Source organism: Staurois parvus, unplaced genomic scaffold (assembly GCF_062004578.1).
Source record: "Staurois parvus isolate SC_StPar_1 unplaced genomic scaffold, SC_StPar_1.0 ptg000145l, whole genome shotgun sequence".
NCBI lineage: Eukaryota > Metazoa > Chordata > Amphibia > Anura > Ranidae > Staurois > Staurois parvus.
Window position 1 is genome coordinate 15397032 of NW_028317941.1, and position 18342 is coordinate 15415373.

At 39.7% G+C, this 18342-nt stretch overlaps 1 protein-coding gene across 2 annotated transcripts in view; it reads left to right on the plus strand.

Moving 5' to 3' along the window:
* The window catches only part of PCYT1B (phosphate cytidylyltransferase 1B, choline), a 70050-nt gene that overhangs the window by 31757 nt on the left and 19951 nt on the right, over positions 1-18342 (plus strand). For both annotated transcript variants that reach the window (XM_089673895.1, XM_089673894.1), the window contains exon 2: positions 6002-6101. In XM_089673895.1, the coding sequence (XP_089530021.1) occupies positions 6002-6101 (100 nt within the window). The remainder of the gene's footprint in view (positions 1-6001; positions 6102-18342) is intronic.

The window sequence follows — 18342 nt, forward strand, 5'->3', positions numbered from 1 at the left end:
GGTTTTAGTTTTGAAATATATTTCCTTAAATTGTGGGGGAATCGGGACATGTAACAAATATAAAGTAGATGTTATCCCAATTTGGCTGCAAAAAGTGGAAATACACTTTAAGTCAGCTCATACACTTGCAAGAAAATCAGTAGTTCTGTCCTAAAATGTAATTCATGATTATAACTGTGTCTTTTTTTATACCAAGGAATTCAGTTCTCTGTCTGCAGACACTAGTTGTAGAGGAAAAGAAAAACCTCTTTGGTTATATTTGTAGTAAGTCATTTTTCTCCTTTCTCTTCCTGATTACGTGGACAATACTTCAGGAGACAATAATTCCCTGCTGCGATCTTCTTCCAGGAACTCCAGTTACTCAAGTTTTTTTTAGAGTTCTGTTTTCAAGTGATTGATTTTTCCATGCCCTATGATTGAGCTGTAGTAAGCTTGATTCTAAGTTAAATGCCCTGAGTCACTGGAAAAAAAACATACAGGAGCAGTTCCTTAGGTCATCACAAGGAATATAACAAAACTATCTATCAGTAGAACAGTAGTAAAACTGTCCAAATAGAAATTCAGCTGATGGAAGAGTGTTCATCCGTAGTTGTTTTAGCAGTTTTTTTCTTGTGGATGTGTGAACTTTGATCGCTTTTATAGAAAAAAATAAAAACCATAAAGAAAACCAACACCTGTTAAGGTTATTTATATTTTATATACAATATGATAGGTATTTCTGGATTTTATATACGTATATAGTGTATGTATCTGTGTTTTACAATTGTAATACAAGCTAGAAGTGAGAATAAACTGTAGATGAGATATAAAAATATAATTGAAATGGAAATACATAAAATAAAACAAAATAAAATAACCTGCTGTTGGAAAAGAGACACAATACTCTATAACTAAATGTAGAAAATCATATTAGTTTTCAGACTTTTTTTAATGCCACTTTTAAAAACAGGTTCAGTGCAATTAGCTAGTCTGCCACTAGGTGGAGCTATCCCAAATCAACCTGGTAGCAGGAATTATGGGTTGGGTGTTAGGCCCCTTTTAAGAGGAAGCCTTCCTGTAGTGATGTCTCCACAACATCTCCAAAATACACCCCTTTCTAACCAATGACACCAAAAAGCTCTTAATTCACTCCCTGGTTATCTCTAGCCTCAACTACTGCAACTCCCTCCTCATTGGCTTACCTTTACATAGGTTATCCCTCCTTTAGTCCATCATGAATGCTGCTGCCAGATTCATTCGCCTTAGTAGCCGTTCAGTCTCTGCTACTCTTCTCTGCCATTCCCTCCATTGCTTCTATTCACCCAACAAATTAAATTCAAAATGCTAATAAACCTTACAAAGTTGTCCACAATTAGGCCCCCAGCTACATCACTAACCTAGTTTACCAACCAAAGCATTCTCTTAGTTCCTCCCAAGACTTCCTGCTCTCTAGCTCCCTTGTCAGCTCCTCCCATGCTCACCTCCAGAACTTCTTCCAAGCCTCTCCCATCCTATGGACCTCCCTTCATGTTGAATTGTATTGTAACTGTACTCTCTGCCCACGTGTTGCAAATCGCTGCGCAAACTATTAACGCTATATAAATCCTGTATTGTAGTAATAATGTAATGGGTGGAGTTAGTGCCTATATAAATGCCACGTTGGGAGGGGCCAGAGAGAGATGGGGCATGGGTGTCATGGGAGTCATGTGAATGTAGCCTGCTACTGAAAGTGCCCTTCACAGGGCTGAAACTCCAGGTGAGGAGTCTGTTGTGGACTGTGAGCGGGATGCAAAAGGCCTTTTAGGTCAGGTGAAGTGTTTTCTGACATGAGTGCTAGTACACCTGAAAGTGAGAGTAACATCTGGAAGCATGCTCAACTGTGTGGAGCTATGAAATGGGGCATGAAGATAGAAACTGGTATACTAAAGAAAAGCACCCTGGACAGACTCGGGGACAGAGGATGAATGCTGAGGATCCAGTATACATTGTAAATTGAGAAGTGGTTGCAACCCTGTGGTGCTCCCGAGGAGAGAGTATGTGCAAAGGAAGATGGATTAAAAGATATATGCTGGCATTCTGTGCCCAAATTACTGTTACAGAATGTCTATTCCTGTGTATGGTGTTTAACATCGAACAGTTTTGTCAGTATGTCAATGCGATGTGACAGCCATCTTGGAAAGCTACAGTAAAGTACTGAAAATATATTAATTTTGTGGACATTCTTTTACTCAAATTTTAAGGTCTAGGGCCAGGGATGTTGTGAACAGTCCTATGGCCAGGGGTTTGGCACAATATGATGAAAGCATCCAGTTACCGATGGGTTGATTGTTGTCCTATTCAAAAAGAAGCCAGCCAGGGACTGGTACAGTTTGGTTCCAACATCCAGCCAATCAGATGTCCCCTTACAAACTCATAGTGTAAGTCTTAACCTGTTATATTTAACACACGTATACTGAATTTTGTTTACAATTATACTTACGCTTAAGTGGGAATTGAAATGTTATTCCCAAAATTATCATGAAGCACATTTATAAATGTGTGTTTTCCACCTTTGAATTTTAAATATACAACGAGCAATTAATAATTTTAATATAAAGAAGACAAACTATACACTTAGGTATGTGTGGTACCAAACTCCAATTGTTTTGCACTGCGTGACAGTGACATTTCAAATACATGCTGGAGATGTCATATCTCAGTGGGCCACCTCTTACATAAATGGTGGCAATGCCTAGGGATCGAACAATTCTGCCTTGAAGTCCATTGTCTCATTACCAATTTTACTGATATCACCATGCCTTTTCCTCCCAATCCCATTCCTGTTATACCTTGCTACATTTTTTTTAACCGTTTCCATAGCGGGCACTTTTACCCCCTTCCTGCCCAGGCCATTTTTCAGGTTTCAGCGCTCTCCACTTTGAATGACAATTGCGCGGTCATACAACATTGTACCCAAACTAATATTTTATAATTTTCTTCACACAACTAGAGCTTTCTTTTGGTGGTATTTAATCACCGCCGGGGTTTTTATTTCTTGCTAAATTAACAAAAAAAGGCAGAAAATCTAAAAAAAACCCCACGTTTTTCTTTGTTTCTGTTATAAACGTTTGCAAATAAATAATTGTTCTTCATAAATTTAGGCCAAAATGTATTCTACTACGTCTTTGGTGAAAATAATGCAAATTAGGATGTATTATTTAGTTTGTAGGAAAGTTATAGAGTTCACAAACTATGGTATAGATCTGAATATTGATCAATCCTGAAGTACTGAGGGCCAATCTAATTTCTTGAGGTCCAAGAATGTCAGAACAGTACAGATATCCACCAAATGACCCCTTTTTTGCAAAGTAGACAGTCTGATGTACTTCATAAGAGGCATGGCAAGTTTTTTGAAGCTGTATTTTTTTTGTCATACTTTTTCAGAAAATGAAAAAATTAAAAAAATTATTTTCACTATTTTTTTTTACATACTGTCACTAGTGCAGTACAGCGTCATCATATAACTGGCATGGCGGTGATGAGGGACACTGACTGGGGACAGTATGAAAAAAAATATATATATAATTTTTTTTTATTTTTTTAAAAAATGTTTATTTTTAATTTTTATTAAATTTTTTTTCTTTTTTTTTCTGATTTTTTTTCATATTTCACTATGACCAAAATAGTACAATGTTACCATAGGAACATTGTACTACTTTGGGGAAGTGATCAGTATTTTTTTTTTTTTTTTACACAATTTGCTTATAGCAAAGAATTACTTTGCTATAAGCAAGCATTTACCTGAATGACATTGATTCATTCAGGGTTTTTTTTTTTTTTTTGTGCTTGGCTGTGATTTGGCCACAGCTAATCACATGACACAGCTGGGCTGTGATTAGCCCAGCTTGTGCATGTGATCGCTGTGACCAATCACAGCTACACACACTAGTATACAATGGATGGCATGAATGAAGCCATCCATTGTATACAACTGCCATGTGACCTGCTGTGATTGGTCACAGCAGGTCACATGGTATTGGCAACGGGCCGGTACTCAGATCTGTCATCGGCCATGTCCAAGGTACGCGGCCGATGACAGATCATGCCGCTGCGTGGCTCTGCAGGCGCGCAAACTGCGAATGCTTGGGAGGACGCCATATGGCATCCACCTGGAACGCTAATGGATTTTGCACGCCGCCATTCGGCCATTGGCCGGGCGGCTAATGGTTAATGGTTTAAGATCTTGTGTTGAAACATGACAGCTGTATCCTACTGGCTTCAGCTACCATTCTGCTTTATTGGTGTGTGGGGAGGTGCAGCATAGTGCAGGGCAGTGAAGACACAGAGTCCAGTTGCAATAAAACGTGGAACTTGTATTGAAGAAAATGACAAACTACAAACACCCTACGTGGGAGAGCACCACTAGGGAAACACTCACAGTTCAGTTCAAATTCAGAGATACAGCGGGAGGAGATGTGCTGACAGCATCTGTTCAGAGGGCGGAGTGTGGCCTGTCCTGTCCCAAAGGGGAGGCTTCCTTGCAGGATGGTGAGTCCCTAACCTGTGCCTTTTCGTCTGGAGCCTTTCCCTGCCACTAATCACTTTCCCTGACAGGCGGGGTCTTGTACCTACTCTATCTACTTCGCAAAAGCATGCCAAAACTTGGGGGCAGGGATTTATAAAAGACCCAAGAAGACCGCCAGGGGTCACTTGGATGCAGTGTAGCCAACCAGAACACTGCTTCTAAAGACCCAGGAAACCATAGAGAAACCTTGTTTTACTTCACTTCCTCTCCAGCTGTGTTACCATTGAGGTAGAGCGCTACCTACAGTAGAGAAAACAGACTGTACCTGCCTACAGGTTTGAGGCACAGTGACAGCTAGAACCAGCAGGTTTGTTTGTAAACATACTCATGTGATCACCATGATTGGAGATCACATGATTGGGATCCAATTTGCATGGACCCCAGTTGTGAGAGGATAAGCGCTGTCCATCACTGTTAGGATTGTTTCACAGCATAGCTGCAATATTTCATGTGGAAAAGGTTAAACTCTCAAGGAATGTCTTCTTATCGTTTGATTTGTCATGTATGTGTTTTGTCTGTAGGGAAAGGGCAGTTCACTGACATAGGCATTATATATAGCTGCTGATCTAATATACAAGATTAAGGATAGGTGACCAGTTTTCGCAGCTCATACATATTTGCCAGCTTTTTGGGAGGGGAAAGAGGAACACCTATTAGCAAATGTATATAGGCATAGGATACACCCCCCCCCCCCCCGCCATGCCCCCTTAAAAGAGAATTAGTTAGATCCACAAGTGCTGTTTGTACCACTACTATTCTTTTATACTAGTTATTGAAATTTACAAATGCGACAATTTAGAAATTGGATGAAAGGTTTAGCACTGTGAAATACTTTTTTGAAAGATAAATAGTGCATTTTATATACAACTATATAGATCAGACCAAAATGAGGGACAAATGAGGAGGAAAGAGGGACAGAGGGACTTTGTTTCAAATCAGTCCCTCGAAAGCAGGGACAGTTAGCAGGTATGCTCATACATAGGCCTGTGTGCACTTTGTTGACCTTGCCATCCTTCTGTAATGCCTCTTGGCTGAATGTAGGGGACCTGTCAAGTTAGGTTCTCCTTTACCATTTATTTTTACTCTATGGCATATTCTCTGTAGGCAGAGCTGAAAGCTTAGCCTACACTCAGCAGTGAATGTCACAAGCTGTTCCTGAAACTAAAGGTGCAAAAATAAGTACATACCAAACGAACATAAAGAGACCTCATGAAGTGTAAATGTTGCATTTACCTTGTCAACAAACAAGATCAAAAAACAAATCAAACCAATAAATTTAACCATAATCCTAATTATTTTAATTTATTTGCTTGCTTATTTATTGTTTGGCAATTTGAAACACAGTTTTAACAGGGAAGTCTGAAAGTATAATAACAGGTTATAATTTAATGATGTTTGTATAATATTAATAGCCATGTGGACAGTGAATGGTTATTTATTCTCATTTCTCTGTTTTAGACAATTGCTGCACCTGCTCCATTCTCTGTAGAAACAAGCTGCCAGTGTAAAGCTCCCCATGAGAAGCTAACCATTGCTCAGGCCCACATAGGAACACCAGGTGAGCTTTTAGATTCTTGTCTTCCTGTAATGAGCAATTTCCAAAAGCAATACCTGTTGAGAAAGTCTTTAGTAATCTCTTTATTCTCAGATTAAAGGTGAATAGACTAGATGGTAACAAGTTCTTTTCCCACATATTATCAGCATAAAGTATTACAATAAGTCTTTGGAAATGTTTATTGGGCTGGGTAATAAATATCATGGCCGACCTTAGGCCTTAGGCTTCTTTATAGGTCTTTTGTCAGACAGCCAAGCATGGCCAAAAAGAAAGGATTTACTGCAATTGCTGTGTATGTGAATATGACAGAAGACTGCAGCAGCATTTTGATGTCATGAAGAGGTGACTAGTTGGTGTTGGTGCAGAATGCATTGCTGGATCACTGGTCAGCAAACGCAAAAGCAGCACTGGCGAGGGACATAGATAGCAGAGTTTAGTGAGTTAAAAGAAAAAGTCTTCGGAATGCATTTTTCGAAAAAAACTAGTCAATGGGTGGTAGTGGGTTGAGAGGGAAGGATGGAAGGCCTTGCCCAGAAATGGGCTTCAGTTATGAGTGACTCCTAGAACTGAAAGTATCACATTAGCTGGTATGCAAAAATGAAATGAACAATGAACAAAGCATGTCCTTCTGTAGTGTATTTGCCTTGATCCAAAGCACTTGGTGTAATTTCTGTCTACTCTCTTATTCCTCTACCTTCCGCATGAGTCATTGCTGATGCCAGAAAATCCTGGGAGACAAACCCCGCCCCTCCCCCCTCCCTCCTGCAGACAGAAGATGTTCAACAGCATCAGCTGTGCATGTTTCCCTGTGAGACTGTAGAGAGGGGAGGGGGTCTCTTTTCCCTCCACTCAGGTCTCATATTACACTCAGCTACTTGTTCTGTGTTGTGCAGTGTGCAGCATCAGATCTCTGACCCTGCATCCTAAAGCTCAGAAATGCTGTTTAAAATGTGTGCTTTAGGAAATTGTAGAGGTGAGAGGGCTGCAGATAAGCAGATACAATTTGTATAGGAGGGATTTGTTTTATCTCTGTGTATTACCTTAGGCTAGTCACTGGGTGTAGGGTTTACAATCATTTTAAATGGCTCTTTGGTCAATGATATATGAAAACAAAACATGTTATCGTAACCATATCATCCGATCAAATCCCCCCTTTCATTCCCCTATACGACAATAAAGACGGGAAAACAATCATAGCGTCTTAGTTTAGACGTCAGATTCAGTTTATGTCCCGTCAGGTAAACATTCCCACTACACACATATTGGTAAGTTTTGCTATCTTGCAGATCAGATCTGAAATATAGTCTAACTGTGTCTGACTAGCATTAAAGGTCAGCTCAAAGCAGGCCCGGACTGGGACAAAAAATAGGCCTGGGCATTTAGACTGCGCAGTGCATTTTTTTAAATGTGAAACCAAAAGCTTACTGTGAGAGGAGGACCAAGACCCATGTGGGCTTACTGGGGTTGTCATCGTAATCCTCTTTGCTGTCATCACCATTCTCATCCTTATTATTATCATCCTCACCATTATTTACTTTCTATACTGCCATCATCATGATCACCATTATACTCACCTTCATCATCATCCCCCTTTATCATCTTCATCCTCTTTACTGTCATCACCATGATCATCATCAATATCCACATCATCATTGTTATTATTCTACTCGAATCCTCTATACTGTCAACATCATCCTTACCATCATTATACTCCTCCCTATTATTATTTCTTTGTCATCATCCTCACCATCACTTTTCCCATTACTTTACATTATTATTGTCATCCCTGTCCTCATCATCCATCCAACTTTATCCTAATCATTAGCCTCTATCCTGTCATCACCATTCTCACTATTGTCATCCCTATTATAATCAGTTTTTACTCTCCGTCCATAATTATCATCCTCATCACTTGTCTTTATCAACTTCCTTACATCATCTTCACCAAACTTTTCTCACTTCCCCCATTACTATACAAGATCCCTGTCATCTCTGTCTTCACCATCCATTATTATCATCCTCATCACTGTCAATGACAGTCTGTCATCATATCCTTGTCATCCTCCTCCTCATGATGATCCTTCTCTCCTACTCTCTTCTAACACTTCTCTTCTTTTCCTCATTACTTTACATTGTCATCCCAATCCCCGACCCTCACTCTCCCAATTCCTTCACCAGCCCCAGACTCACATGGAGCGATGTGATGCAGTAGTGCTCACCTGGTGGGTCCCAGGGTGGAAGGGGAGCTGGGAGGTTCTTCAGTAGGCATGTCAGGAAGAGCATAAGGATGGAGCCTCACATCACTGATCTCCCAGCCTGGTCACTCTGCACCAATCTCTGTGGGCAGGGCAGGGTCAGGGGCAGAGTACTCACTCTCAAGGGAGATTGGGGCGGGATGTTTGGAGAGGGCCATCATGTGACCCTGGGGATCGCAGCCTGCGGCTCACCTTTAGATTATCAATAACAGATGAGGAGGAGGAGCATAGACTTCAAGCAGCACACAGTTGGGCTGGAGCCCCCCTGGCTTCTCTGTCATTAAGTATTACTGCTCAGAGCTGGAACTGACCCAGGACATGTTTTTCTTCTCTTACAGCCATACGGCCCGGCAGCCGCAGCCCACCGAGCAAGTGCCTTGTGTGCCCTATGGCCAGTCTGGGCCTTGCTCAAAAATTTTTGTTATATCACGGGCAAGAGATATGACTGGAGAGAACTGGAAGCCTTTGGCCTGGTGGGCAAATGCAACCAACTAGCCCTTTGATGGTAGGGACAGATTTTTCTGTACCATGCTAAGTTTTCCATAGTGCTTCAGTGATTTTGTGCATGGTGAGTGCTGGGTGTTCTGAAAGGACATGGTTTACACCCTTTCACAACTTCTAACATCAGCTAATTTCGCAACTCGCATGCCATCTCAGATCTGCAGCTGTCGCTGGTAGCTGTTTAATGCTCAGCATGTGATACTGACTGTGGACCCCATGCTGATCAATGTCAGAATTGTGGAGGGAGTATTTCCATTCAGGGCCACCATCCCAGCATATATTATCTTTGGCCCAGGAGGCAAAATGCCCCACTCCCCCCAAGCCCAGCTCGCACCTAGGAAGAGACATCTGTCAGGTTTTTATTTAGACTAATACTACAACAATACACTGTTTCCTGTAAAATGGAAAAGTGTTAGCACCTCTGTAAGGTTACTGTTATTGTCCATGTCCCCCTGTCCAAGTTAAAACAGTTTCCCTCATTTCTTGTCTCAGGGACAGGAAACAAGCAGAAATCACCGTAATAGGGTCATAGACAGCATTAAAGCCTTAATAGAATTTTTTTGCCCTTCTCTATTCTGTCCAAAACAAACAAACAAAAACATTTTTGGATAGACATGGTCTGTAATGGTGGTTGTTGGCAACAGTTATAGTTATTTTGTAGCTTTGATATCAAATCCCCAGCATGCTCAAGATCTGGTAATCTGCAGCCTGAATCATTTTAATTGCCACAATTCTTGTTGTCATGAAAAGAACAGTATTATTACATAAAAAGGTAACTTAATTTGCATCATATGCAAAACCTAAGGACTGGATATATGAGGGATTTAGTATGAGGGAGGTGAGTGTGAAATCTACACATGAGATATGGCTCAGGGATGTACTCAGGCTGAGAACACAGATGGCAGAAAGAGCCAAGAATAGCAGCCTTACATACACAAGTTCTCATTTAGGATAGAGTTTCTTTGTTAGGTGACAAACAAATTACAGGCATATAAAAGAAGAATAGTCCTGGCTTTGTGATAATACAAATTGTATTGTACCATGGAAATGTCTCTTTACAGCAGCACAGCTGATACTGCAATTTTCTTCTCAATGATTATACTTCAATGGACCACTGCATTATAGCAAATCAAAATAGTGTACACAGACTGTCATCCTTTGTGTTCAGAGCTGGATGTAGAGAGGAAAAATGGGGTGCTACTAAGAAATGCACCTCCTAATATACTTTGTCATAATTCTTCCAGAAATTATTTATTAACACTTGCAAAAATGATCAGGGAGGTAGCAGCCTATGTATCAGCCTCTGGTTCTCGGAAAAAATAAAAATATAATAATGATTATACAGCATATTTGTACCAAGGGGACCAACATGATAAGTCAGTCGCGCTTCTGTGTGTGTATGTATGTGTGTGGATATGTGTGTGTGTGTGGGTATGAGTGTGTGTGTGTGTATATATATATATATATATATATATACATACATATACAATACAAATGATTATGCTAGCCCACCTGGCTACTTTTCAGCAGCACTGAAGCTCACACCACCAGCTTTTCAATGTACACAGCTTTAAAAGATAATTTCTCCTTTTAACAAAAAAGAATAAATGCACAATTTTTGCAGGTAAAAAAATGTGCAATTATTCTTTTTTGTTTCAAGAGCCTCTAAAGCATTGCACCAACGATCAGCTGGTTGCTGGTGCCATGCAGGTCTCCTGCAGACCTGTCAGTGTACAGTATCTGTGTGCTAGTACATACCGTGTGGGCCAGCAGATAGTTACTGAAAGGAAGACTCAAAATAACTACCACGGCGCTCCACAGCGCCATGGTAGTTAATTGAGAACTACAAGCCGACAGCTTTGAAGACTGTCGGAACTTGTAATGTTCTCATTCTCATACCTAGCAGTTGCTAATGTTCATCAATTTCATATACAGGTTAAAACACAGTCATTACCTAAAACAAAAACAGCTGTGTAGGAGGCTTAAAACTGGGTGAGGAACAGCCAAATTCTCCTACCAAGGTGAGGTTGTGGAAGACCGTTTTCAGTTTCATGTCACAGGTCATACACCATGGCAAGACTGAGCACAGCAACAAGACCAAAGGTAGTTATACTGTATCAGCAAGATCTCTCCCAGGCAAAGATTTCAAAGCAGACTTGAGTTTCAAGATATGCTGTTCAAGCTCTTTTAAAGAAGCACAAAGAAAGGGGCAATGTTGAGGACATTGGTCTAAGGAAACTTAATGCAACATATGAAACACACATCATGCTTTCTTTCCTTCGACATCTGAAGATGTCCAGCAGTGCCACCAGCACAGAACTGGTGGAAACCAGTGGGACCCAGGTTCTGCCTGGAGAAGTCTGGCCAGAAGCGGTCTTCATGGATGAACTGCAGCCAAAAAGCTATACCTCCAATGTGGAAACAAGGCTAAGGAACTCAACTATGCATAAAAACATAGGAAATGGAGTGCAGAAAAATGGCAGCAGGAGATCTGGACTGATGAGTCAAAATATGAAATATTTGGTTGTAGCAGGAGTCAGTGTGTTTGCCGAATGTCTGGAGAATGGTACAATAATGAGTGTCTGCAGGCAAAAGTGAAGCATAGTGGAGGTTCTTTGCAAGTTTGGGGCTGCATTTCTGCAAATGAAGTTGGAGATTTGGTCAGAACCAGTTGTATCCTCAATGCTGAGAAATACAGGCAGATATTTATCCATCATGCCATACTATTAGGGAAGCATGTGATTGGCCCCAACTTTATTCTGCAGCAGGACAATGACTCATAAAACATACAGCTAATGTCATTATCCAGTTGCAGACTGGATAGAAAAATGTCATCATTGTACACAGGACACGTGTAGAATGTCCAGTCTTTCTGCCCTGCTGCTGGGACACCCGTCCCAGTACAGGGAAATTCAGCTCTGATAAATGACAACTGCATTGCTGAGTACACAGAGAATATCTCAGCAACTGGAGCTGTCAAAAAAAGCATTCTGACATTGCTTATCAAGAACATTGCTTAGCTGCCAATACAGAAAGTTATAAAGCAACATATTACATTTCTATCAATTCTGTGTATTAATCTATAGATCAAAGGGATGAACTTCAAGATGAAGTCAGTTAAAGCACCCTGACAAGTGAAAAAAAAGTTGTTGTTTTTTTTAATTTAATGGTCCCCTGTTTAACCCCTTATTAATTTATTAATCTAATCAGCCCTAAATATTTAATTCTCCTTTTTCATTCAATTATAATTTGTTTTTTGTTTTTTTTTTCTATTTTACTAACTAATAATATTTAAACTTTTTTGTTTGCTCTGTTCTGTAATATTTTTTTACACATTTGTATATATTTGCAAGTATCACATTGAAAGAAAAGTGCTAATTTGAAAAAAAAACCCACTTTATTTAATTTGTACATTACGTTGCAATGCTTTGTATCAGAATAATAATTTTAGTGTCATTTTAAACAGGTCAAATTACAAAATAAGATGCACACTTTTTATGTGAAGTAACACTGTTCATTTTTAAACTAACACTGTTCAAATGAAAAAAAAAGTGAGTTTTGTTTGAGGCAGCCTTCATCCACAGAAGATCTGTGTTCTCCAGGATGTTTGGAACCATGTACCTGCTGAGTTCCTTCCAAAACTGTGTGCATGTGTACATAAAAGAATTCGCTTTCTGAAAGCATTTTTAATTTACATTTTTTCAAACCTGCCTAACACTTTTGCACAGTAATGTGTGTGTGTATATACAGTATATATATATATATATATATATATATATATGTAAATATATACACCCACCCACAGCAGGTAAAGTAAGTATTAAACATGTCAACATTTTTCCTGGTAAATATATTTCTAAAGGTGCTATTGACATGAAATTTTCACCACATGTCGGTAACAACCCATGCAATTCATGCATACAAACAAATGAAAACAAATATATTCAGAAATTAAGTTAAGTGTAATAAAATGGAATGGCATAGGAAAAGGTATTGAACATGCTACCTGAATTATTTAATACTTCGTACAAAATCATACAAAAAAAAATTGTAGCTAATAACAGCTTCAAGATACTCCTGTATGGAGAAATTGCTCAGGTGTGATTTTGGCCCATTCTTCCACACAGTCTTCAAATCTTGAAGGTTCCGTGGGCCTCTTCTATCAACTCTGATCTTTAGTTCTTTCCATAGATGTTCTATTGGATTCAAGTCAGGTGATTGGCTGGGCCATTCTAGCAGCTTTATTTTATTTCTTTGAAACCAATTGAGAGTTTCCTTGGCTTTCTGTTTGGAATCATTGTCTTGTTGAAATGTCCACTCTTTTTTCATTTTCATCATCCTGGTAGATGGCAGCAGATTTTTATCAAGAATGTCTTGATACATTTTTTCATTCATCCTTCCTTCAATGAAATTAAGTTTGCCAGTACCGTATGATGAAAAACAGCCACACATCATGTTGTTCCCACCTCCAGACTTCACTGTTAGTATGGTTTTTTTGGGGTGATGTGCAGTGCCATTTGACCTCCAAACATGGTGTGTATTATGGCATCCAAAGAGTTAAATTTTGGTCTCATCTGACCAAACTATATTCTCCGAGTATTTCACAGGCTTGTCTAAGGTCTTATTCACACTTGACTCTTCCCAAATGCTCCTATAGCTTTACTGTAGGCATTAGACAGGCAATAATGAGCTTTTTCACTTCTTGAAGACTCCACCAGGTGAAACGTATGGAGAAGCGTGATCCCGTCACTTCTCAGTTCCCATAATATCATATCTGGCTCGCTGGTAGCGAGGCTTGGATTGCACGCTGGCCATCACCATTGAGATTTAATACATACACAGGCTGTATAGACTGGTGCTGGTATCTGAGCACCATTACATGTGAGTGCATCAGCGTTTTATCTATTTGTACCATAATTTTCAATAAATACTACACTTAGAGCAGTTTAATATATTTGGTTTATTTGAGCTACTTGGAGCAATATCTTTATCTTGAGGAGAGCCTGGGATTAGGAATCCATCCAATAACTGTGTACCCAGGGTCTCGCAACCATTTATCTGGGGGCTGTCATCTTTGGTCCTCTGGATCCATATTCCATATTAGGAGACCAGGAAACTTGATCCATGAGAACTTACTGCTGCCTGTCAACATTTGATGCTATATGATATGACCAATTAGCACCTACCTCTTCATAAATGTATCTAAGTGCATTTCACTATTTAGGGGCAGCTGTTATTAATGCCGGCTTAGTGCTGGCATTATTCACCATTTTTTGATCTATTCACTCATTTAGGTGCCACAATATTGCTTTTTCTCAAATTAGTATGGGCATTAGACAGGCGTTAATGGGCGTTAGACAGGCATTAATGAGCTTTAGTATGGGCGTTAGACTGGCTTTTTACAAGCATTAAAAATGCTCCCCAAACGCCCCATGTGCAGTTTTGAAGCATTTTCTAAGTGTTTGACAAACAATAAAACCACACCACAAACTAAATAAACTGTAATGTTATTAACACACTGAAACCACATGGGAAATGCCCTGCAAACGTCTGCCAGTGCATTTGAGGAGCGTCACTATAGACTTGAATGGGAGGCGTTGAAAGTCTTCAAACTCCAATGCTAACGCTTCATGTTTTGATAATGTGAACAGCACCTTGTGCTATCCAGAGTATCATTTGCATAAGCATTTGAGGAGTGTTAAAAACTTCCCTCAAACACCTGCTTTCAATGCCAGCATGAACTAGGCCTAAATGTTGTGCAGCAAACTTTAAACAAGCTTCAACGTGTTTTTGTCAGCAATGGAGTCTTGCATGGTGAGTGTGCATAAAGGCCATGGTGGTTGAGTGCATTACTTATTGTTTTCTTTGAATCAATTGTACCTGCTATGGCGGCTGGGGATGTGCTAATCCCCCTGGAAGCCCGGAGCTCAGTGTCCGCTCTACTCTGATCGTATAACGCCATGAGTTCTGGTTTAATATAACTCATCTTGGAGCGGTTTGATCCATTATATACAGGGAGATCGATCTGGGAGGATTATTTGTCATTTCCTTAGGTGTCATCAATAATATCCCATAGAGCGCAGATTGACCACTCTTAGCAGGGTGGTAGCAGGCTTCTGGTAAACCTTGTATGTGAATGGATGGTGTCACATTGGCTATCTTTGGAAGTCTTCTGATCTCATCATGGCATCTGGGGACTGAACTGTTCTGATTTCACCATACAATTATTTTCTTTATGAACATTTTTTGATTATTTACTACTTTTCACATATCACCAATATTATCATGATTTTTGTTTGAAATGCTTTGAGCGCTGCACTTTATTTGAACACTGTGTATGAGGTGCCTAGTATCAAGGTATAGTGTTCAGCTGCTATATATTGGTGTTTATTTTCTCTAAGCGCAGATTTTGGGTTATATTAAGAATTTGTTCCTGCTAATTCCAGGTCTTTCTCAGGCTCTCCACAAGTGGTCTTTGGCTCTTTGACAACTCTTCTGATAATTCTTTTCACTCCTCTGTCAGAAATCTTGCGGGGAGCACCTGGACATGGCCGGTTTAAGATGAAATTATGTTCTTTCCACAGATTATGTCCCCAACACTGCTCACTGGAACATTCAGAAGTTTAGAAATCCTTCTGTATCCAAAGCCATCAGTATGTTTTGCATCAATGGGTTGCAAAAGTCTTGAGAGAGCACTATGCTTTTACCCATCATGAGATGTTTCTTGTGCGACACCTTAGTAATGAGATACCTTTTTATAGGCCATCAGTTGAAACTGAACCAGCTGATATTAATTTGCACTTACAAGGGGCAGGATTGTTTTCTATTTACTGATAGATTTCAGCTGGTGTCTTGGCTTTGCATGCCTTTTTGCACCTCACTTTCTTCATGTGTTCAATTATTTTTCCCTGTGTCATTCCATTTTATTACATATAACTTAATTTCTGAACTTATTTGTTTTGGTTCTTTGTATGTATGTATTGCATGGGTTGTTACCGGCATGTATGTCAATAGCACCTTTAGAAATATATTTACTGAGAAAAATAGTGACGTGTTCAGTACTTATTTTACCCACTGTGTGTGTGTGTACCTATATATATATATATATATATATATATATATATATATATATATACTGTATATACAGGTGAAACTCGAAAAATTAGAATATCGTGCAAAAGTTCATTTATTTCAGTAATGCAACTTAAAAGGTAAAACTAATATATGAGATAGATAGACTCATTACATGCAAAGTAAGTTAGTTCAAGTCGTGATTTGTCATAATTGTGATGATTATGGCCCACAGCTCATGAAAACCCCAAATCCACAATCTCAGAAAATTAGAATGTTGTGAAAAGGTGCAATATTCTAGGCTCAAAGTGTCCCACTATAATCAGGTAATTAAGCCATAACACCTGCAAAGGGTCCCTGAGTCTTTAAATGGTCTCTCAGTCTGGTTCAGTAGGAATCACAATCATGGGAAAGACTGCTGACCTGACAGTTGCGCAGAAAGCCATAATTAACACCCTCCATAAGGAGGGAAAGCCTCAAAAGGAAGTTGGATGTTCCCAAAGTGCTGTATCAAAGCACATTAATAGAAAGTTATGTGGAAGGGAAAAGTGTGGAAGAAAAAGGTGCACAAGCAGCAGGGATGACCGCAGCCTGGAGAGGATTGTCAGGAAAAGGCCATTCAAAAGTGTTGGGGACTTTCACAAGGAGTGGACTGAGGCTGGAGTCAGTGCATCAAGAGCCACCACACACAGACGGATCCTGGACATGGGCTTCAAATGTCGTATTCCTCTTGTCAAGCAGCTCCTGAACAATAAGCAATGTCAGAAGCATCTTATCTGGGCTAAAGATAAACAGACCTGGTCTGTTGCTCAGTGGTCCAAAGTCCTCTTTTCTGATGAAAGCAACTTTTGCATCTCATTTGAAAACCAAGGACCCAGAGTATGGAGGAAGAATGGAGAGGCACACACTGCAAGATGCTTGAAGTCCAGTGTGAAGTTTCCATAGTCTGTGTTGATTTGGGGATCCATGTCATCTGCTGGTGTTGGTCCACTGTGCTTTATTAAGTACAGGGTCAACACAGCCGTCTACCAGGAGATTTTGGAGCACTTCATGCTTCCTTCCACAGATGAGTTTTATGGGGATGCTGACTTCATTTTCCAGCAGGACTTGGCACCTGCCCACACTGCCAGAAGCACCAAAACCTGGTTCAATGACCGTGGGATTACTGTGCTTGATTGGCCAGCAAACTCGCCTGACCTGAACCCCATAGAGAATCTATGAGGCATTGCCAAGAGAAAGATGAGAGAAATGAGACCTAACAATGCAGAAGAGCTGAAGGCCGCTATTGAAGTAACCTGGTCTTCCATAACACCTCAGCAGTGCCACAGGCTGATTGACACACCGTTTTGAGGCAGTAATTGCTGCAAAAGGGGCCCAAACCAAGTACTGAGTACATATGCATGCTTATACTTTTCAGAGGTCCGATATTGTTCTATGTACAATCCTTGTTTTATTGATTGCATGTAATATTCTAATTTTCTGAGATTGTGGATTTGGGGTTTTCATGAGCTGTAAGCCATAATCATCACAATTATGACAAATCACAGCTTGAACTATCTTGCTTTGCATGTAATGAGTCTATCTCATATATTAGTTTCACCTTTTAAGTTGCATTACTGAAATAAATTAACTTTTGCACGATATTCAAATTTTTCGAGTTTCACCTGTGTGTGTGTGTGTGTGTATATATATATATATATATATATATATATATATATACATATAATATTTTTCTTTTTCTAGGGAGCACTTCCAGTAATCTTACTGCTTTATATTTAAAAATCCATCAATGAGAAACAATCTGGAAAAAGGTCATTGTTATTGCTTTCACAGGGGTCAAGAATATACCTTTGAATTTGGCTGTATATGATGAGACAGCAAAAATGCTGATAGAAAATGATGAGAGTAAGTGGGCTTGATAGCAGTATTGACTTTTAAACAAGGTCAGAGAAAAATTCCATTTCCTTATTTGCTCCATCTTAAACAACAATACCAATGTTATATCATGGAAAATCAATTAAAGAGAAATGTGGGATTTCAAAATAATCAACCTATATAATCAGGTGAATGAAATGTCGGTCTGATCCTGCATCTGTCCCCCTCTACCTCTAAACACGAAGACTGAGCAATCAAAGACTGCTGATAACTCAGTTCTCAAGTCCGTTCTGAGCAGACAGCTGGTGACATCAGCCGACAGCGGACTTTAGACCATTGTCGGCTGAATCTGGGTCACGTGGGTGCTGAACCAAGTGCGCTCCTATGAACCAAAATAATTTTGTCCCCCTACTTCTCCTTTAGTGTTTAGCCAATACAGGTATACAATACAGGTATAGCTTTTTACTGTGCAGTAAGTTATTGTGGTTTACTGAGTTTTATGTGATTGCTTTTGCTTATGAGCGGGACTTCAGCTTCTTGTC